Source organism: Chinchilla lanigera, unplaced genomic scaffold, assembly GCF_000276665.1.
Source record: "Chinchilla lanigera isolate Chin_1 unplaced genomic scaffold, ChiLan1.0 scaffold00003, whole genome shotgun sequence".
Lineage (NCBI taxonomy): Eukaryota > Metazoa > Chordata > Mammalia > Rodentia > Chinchillidae > Chinchilla > Chinchilla lanigera.
The window spans coordinates 33,940,117-33,946,346 of NW_004955404.1; the positions used below are offsets into that span (position 1 = coordinate 33,940,117).

At 38.9% G+C, this 6,230-nt stretch overlaps 2 protein-coding genes across 3 annotated transcripts in view; one reads left to right on the forward strand and one right to left on the reverse strand.

Annotated features, from left to right (window-relative positions):
- Window positions 1-5,997, reverse strand: part of Bora (bora, aurora kinase A activator) — a 22,618-nt gene extending 16,621 nt beyond the window's left edge. For both annotated transcript variants that reach the window (XM_005374192.2, XM_005374193.2), the window contains exons 1-3: window positions 5,910-5,997; window positions 4,909-5,076; window positions 2,524-2,630 (exon numbers count right to left, since the gene is read on the reverse strand). In XM_005374192.2, coding sequence (XP_005374249.1) covers window positions 2,524-2,630; window positions 4,909-5,061 — 260 coding nt within the window. In that variant the 5' untranslated portion in view covers window positions 5,062-5,076; window positions 5,910-5,997. The remainder of the gene's footprint in view (window positions 1-2,523; window positions 2,631-4,908; window positions 5,077-5,909) is intronic.
- The window catches only part of Mzt1 (mitotic spindle organizing protein 1), a gene marked incomplete in the record, with an annotated part of 16,347 nt that continues 15,576 nt past the window's right edge, over window positions 5,460-6,230 (forward strand). Inside the window, 2 exon segments of the mRNA XM_013516957.1 lie at window positions 5,460-5,598; window positions 5,670-6,230. Coding sequence (XP_013372411.1) covers window positions 5,460-5,598; window positions 5,670-6,230 — 700 coding nt within the window.

Genomic DNA, 6,230 nt, shown 5'->3' on the forward strand with positions numbered 1-6,230 from the left:
AAAGTGTGTCCTTTAATCAACACAAATTAAGTATTTAATTTGACAGAAAATTAAAAATTGTCCAAATTCTGTCTCTTCAATTATGGTAAATTTATCGTAGTGGTAACTTTAGGATCAGCTTTTATTCTGAAATAGAGGAAAGAAACTATCATCCTTATATCCTGAACAAACAGATAAAAATATTAATTATAAAATAAATCACAACAATACGAAATTTTGTCCAGATAAGGCCTCTGCTTCATACAGCAACACAAATTTCTCAGCACCAAGATTTCATATAAAATGTCGGGTCTGAAGCACAGGCATGTACTTGCCAAGAATTCAGCAGTCAGCCTTGCAGGACCACTTCCTTACCCTTTTCCAAGAAGCATGTTTGCATTCTATCAACAAATTCGCAAGACTTGTTTTTAAAAACAATTTAAAATGATTCTATCCTGGCTTAAACAAAGCCCTATGAGAAAAAAAAGTTCTATGAGAATATACATGTTTCAGACATTGAAACTGATAGATTTCTCGAGGGAGTTATGAGAAAATAAACTAGAGGGAGTTATGAGAAAATAAACTAGAGCGATAATGCACATGTCCCTGCTTGACCAACAGCCATTTTGAGGATAACTCAATTCTCGTCAAGGGCATAACCAAGTCAAATGCATTATAATCTCAGTAAGCTCTAATCTACCTTTGTCTCATTCAGAAACATTGTGCTGCTTCATCAGAGGCACTACCAGAATGAGAAAGAGTCCGCTGATTGCGGGAAGCAGTAAAAATCAGTGTGGCCAAATACTGCAGAGCAAGTGCTAGAAGATTCTAAGAAGTCATGCAGCAGAATACCCTGACCGGCACGCCACTGCACGCTGGTGCGATGCACACTGCTAACATGTGTGCTCTCAGCGTTGGTCTCTGTGCAAGGAGGAAGGTCAGAGACCGTCAGGATTAGTCCCGTCCTGTGTGAAGAACACTCATTTGTTTACACACTGGCATGCCTCCGCACCGTTCTGTGTGTTCTGGCATGGAAAGGAAGGGACGAAGGGAAATAGTTCTGATTAGTTAAGACGAGGTATGGAAGACCATTGCTTATTTCTAAGAATGAAGCAGCATGTTAGAGGTATTTTCCTGTCCCTCGTAGAAGGCATAACCATTCACTGAGTTACGTTAGCTAAATTATTTTCCCATTCTTTCTCCCTCTTCTTTATCACAAAACAATCTACTGAAATATACCAAGATTCTCTCTGTAAACCTAACAAGAGTAAAAATACTGTTAGGTGGTCTAACTGTATCATTAGCTCTTAGAGACAGAAGAAATATCCTACAATCTAATATTCCAATATACTCCTTCAGTGTTTCTCACAGTGTCCTCACAGTGCTCAGTAAATACCTCTTTACTAATATAGTAGTTACCCAGGATTCAACATGTTGAAGAGATAAGGCAAAATAATAAAGACTACAATTTGTGTGAGACAAAAGATTACGGTACTTATTAACGGTGAATCATTTGCTTTTATATAGTCTTCTACCTTCTCTTTCTAAGGTATTATTTAAATGTAACTGAAAATCCTTTTAGGCTTTATCTCCATTCTGTTCCCTTCCTGTCACAATTCAGATGGACGTAACAGTAACTGATTCTGAGGGAATGGTCAGCAAGTTACCAAGCAAAGAAAGGCTAGAGTAGAAAAGCCGGACAAGTACTTGCAGGAATGTCTCAATATGTGTGAATCACTGTGTGACTGAATTTAAAAGTCAAAGGGAAAAGGATCCCAGTTTTGGGACTCACAGCACATCAACCTTAAGACAAAAAATTAAAAGCTGATCATATCATGTATTTGGTGGTTTTCAAATATAAAGAAATCCAACCATATTAAAACAAAAGTCCTCCAAACTACTACCTGACAATCTGTAATCAAAAACTGGCCCTGTTCCCTTAAACAAGTACATATTCTCACCACCTTAGTCATCACTGAGCAGCACACGTCTACTAATACCTTGAAACCTATGGAACACACAACAAAGTTTAAGGCTACTCAGGTATCATGATTCGGATTTCCCAGGGGACTATGTTAAAACTAGATGATGCCTAAAAAGCTCCTTGTTGCTACCGGATACTCTTGCGTTCGGTAGGTATTAACTTGTGAAGGAGAATTCCATAAACATACATAGGTGCTAAATAGAATTGTACTTTATATCAAAAAACAAAAGTCAGAAGCCACATCACAGGAAAAGGTACAAATTTTACAATGCCCTTCCCTTTACCAAGTGTTGGCGAGCAGAGCTATTTTGTAAGTAGCAGAGGAAGAAGGTTATCGCTAAAAGAAAAGCATTCCTACCCAGATTTAGAGCTGTTAGCCAGGGTCTCTTTCTGGGTACAGTTCTTGCAACTTACTCATTTAGACAGGAAAAATCCACACCAGAAGTTTTTCTCCCTTGGTATCTTTACATATACAAATATTCAACCTTTAAAATTTCCTGTATCTCTTCACTTAAAAATGTGTTATTACACACACGTACATGCAAGAAAGGAAAACTTACCGAGAATGACTTAAGTAGGAGGCTTGCCGATGAATCTCTTCTGGGTCTATTTCTACAGGATTTATTACAGCTAGTTGATCAATAGACCATCTGAATTCTCCTGGAGTCTTAACAAAAGACAGCGAACTTATTAATAAATGCAAACTAAAACAGTTCATCCAAATGCTAAACTAATGTCATCTTCCAAAATAATGTGAGTGGGTATACTGTAATATAAAAATATTTTGAAACCTATGTTTTCAGGTAAACAAATAACACAAAATCAACTGGCTTGACATATCTCTTCTAAAACATCTAAATCTGTGTGATTTTAAAATGTAATACTAGAAAAAAACTCATAAAAGTAATAAAAGTATAGCAATACCAGGCCCATGTAAAAGTAAACATTTCTTTTATCAAAGGTCTTTCACTAAGAATGAACTGAAGATAAACAAAGCCCTAACTACCCAAGGGGTACAAAAGCTCATAAAATAATTGATTCTTAAAATAATCATGAATGGCAACCAATGCTGCCTTCCTATATTCAATTATCAGAATCAAAAGCTTTATCCAAATCCTAGTATGTAATGAGAAATACAACCCAGACAAATTCAGGTCTAAAATACAAGGTGCTGTAACACTGTAGTTTTAAGGGTTAAATTGCAGTCATTCCAGTATTAGTTTCTATGAAGACTAAAAGATAACTGAATTTTAATACAATTCAATTAAAAATCATGGAGGTCAGATTAATGAAATGATTCAATATGAACCAGTGAGGGCGAACCTTTTAAGGGACCGAGTGCCCAAACTGCAACCTCAAACCCACCTATTTCTCACAAAGTGCCAAAACTGCAATTAAATCTGAACACAGAGGTGTTCATTTAGAAAAAACAACTCATACCTTAACATCTTTGGTCTTAAAAGAAAAACAGTAACACAGCTCTCAGTGATACAAACATCTTTTTATTGAATGGTAAAAGTTTGCATTTGGTGCGGTCTTCCACATTTAATGTGATCTTTGCCGGCCTATGCATGCTGATAATGTGTCAAACCCTGGCTGCGGTGACTTGGCTCATAGGCCCACAGGGAGGGCTCACTGCAGCATGTGTGCCGTAGGTTTGCCACCACTGATAGAAACTACAAAATGGCCCAGTTTTCCTCTAGCACATGCTTACAGCAGAAGCAGTCACCAGCTTTGCAGTTTTCCTGGATAACTAACCAGGTTAATAGATTAGACTTTAAAAAGAACTCTAGAGTAGCAAATAAATGCAAAATTAATAAAAGCAATGAAGGACTTCCTTACTCTCTTAAAGAATACTTTCTCTTCCACATCACCTTTGTGCTAACCACTAATCACTTTTGTCTATCCCACTAATTGAGGGGTTGGTTTGTTTTTATAATAGCCTGCAAAATAAATATGGTTTTGACATTTTTAAATGGTTGAAAAGAATACTAATATTTCATTATGTGAAAATTGCATAAAATCCAAATTTCAGTCCATAAATAAAACTTTATTGGGCACAGACACATTTCTGTTTACACACTTCCCATAACTTTCTTTGTATTTTTGTCTTTTATATATTTATTAATGTATTTATTTTCATGGCTGCACCAAGGCAGAAGTGAGTAGTTTTACAGGAATCAGATAACCTGCAAAGCCTAAATATTTCTTGTCTGGTCTCTAACAGAAAAAGTATGCTGCTGCTTATAATGGAGTATCTCTGTGGGTTTGTGTCTAGGGACCCTGACTTGTAAACGATGTAACTGCTAGGCATCGTATCTGATGCATAACTACACTCAGTAATGTTTGCTGATCAAATTAGGATGACACAGCTTCTTCTCCATGTGGAAGTAGTAGACATGTCTTCATTCATAGTATCGAACTACACTTACACTTACAATAAGCTGACACACCTTACTTCTTCCATTCCAAGAAAGCAAAGACTACTTACATAGGAGCAAGAAGTGTTGGTGTGATACTGTAGAGTAGGATGACTACACACAACAACAATGTACTATATATCGCAAAAAGTATGGATTTGAATGTTTTTGCCATAAAGAAATGACAAATGTTTGAGGGAATAGATACCTTTGCCTTGACTGAAGCATTATACAACGCATACATGTATCAAAACATCACATGCTACCCATAAATATATACATTTTTTTGTTTTGTGTATCAATTAAAAATTAGATTTTTTTAAAAGTAAATGCTCACTGAATTTTTTCTATCTAATTATTAGCATGACCACTTGATTATAATCAACACTATAACTTAAAAAGTACATTATAGCTACACATGTTTCATTTTCCCTTACCTTGTAAAAGATATTTACATTCAAAAGTATGTTATTTTCATGTAAAATTAATGAAAACTAGTGTAAAAACTAGTCAAAAATAACTTACTGGCAATTTTACAGATTTAAAAACAGAAGGACTAGCAACAGTTTGCTCATGGAGATTAGAATAATCACTTGGGCTCTCAAAAGGATTTAAAACAGGGATCCTTCCTGGAGTTTCCGGTGTTATCTGCATTTTTAATTCTTTGATATCTCCCATAGCACAGAAAACAAACTAAAAAGAAATCAGAAAATATATTACAATTACAGAGTACCGCAGCTCTTAATTCTGAAAATTTAAATGTATTCAACAAAACATGTATTTCACAAAAAAGTAACTCAAAACCTAATGTTCTTGGGCTATTTTTATAGTTTACACACTTTTTTTTCAAGTAATCCTCGAAACAACCTTGAAAGCTAGGGGTAAGGTGTTAGTGCTATCATTTAACAAATGCAAAGAGATTAAGTGGTCTATAAATAGCTATCAACCCAACATGAGTGGGGTCAGGCCCGCCTCTGTGGCACCTAAATGCATTTATACAATGGGCAAAAAACCCTTTCCGACAGAAGGATTTACATCTGTGGTTTTTTATTCATTATGTCAAGACTCGAAACACTATGAGCATCTTTCGGATACTCCAGGAAGTCTCTATCAAGCTCCAACTCTTAGGAGGCAATTCCTCGCAGCAAGCTAAGGAGACGTGCGGAAGAGCGCCCGGTTTCTGCACGGCAGCCCTCGCTGGGGAACGACTGACGGGTCCGGAGTTAACTGCCCTCGCCTCTCTCGGCACCGCCTTCTGCCAAGCTCCCCCTGCGTGACTTCCACAGGTGGTACAACCAGACAACCCGACAAAGAGAAGAATGAAGTTCAGCTGGCTTTCGGGGTGAACAGCACAGGAGGTGTCACCCCAGTTCTAAGCGACCACTTCTGGGTTCCCCTCTCCTCCACATCTACCCCTCGCTGCTCCCCTGCACCCCGGAGCGAGCGGGCAGGCGAGTGTGGAGCTGGGAAGATCGAGCTCTCCAATTCTAGACAGGAAGAAAGGCCAGGAACTGCAAAGAACGTACCTACAGGTGTGTGTTTAAAGGAGGCCCTCAGCTTCGAATCCGGGGCGCTCCCCGGGGGCTCTGCCAGCTCCCACCACCGGGCCAGACTCTTTAACTCCCCGCTTCCGCAGCTGTCTTCGACCAACCAGGACTCCGGGCTGCCGGACGACTGGCCAATCGCGTCGCGTGGCTGTCCGCGAACCGGCCAATCGCATCGCGGCGGCGGAGTAAATTCGAATGGCAACTCCTCGCCCTACGTTCCGCGCAGAGGAGCGAGGCTCCAGATTCAAATCAACGCAGCCCCACGCCGGCGGCGAGCGCGAGGGGCGGAGCCTGGCGGCG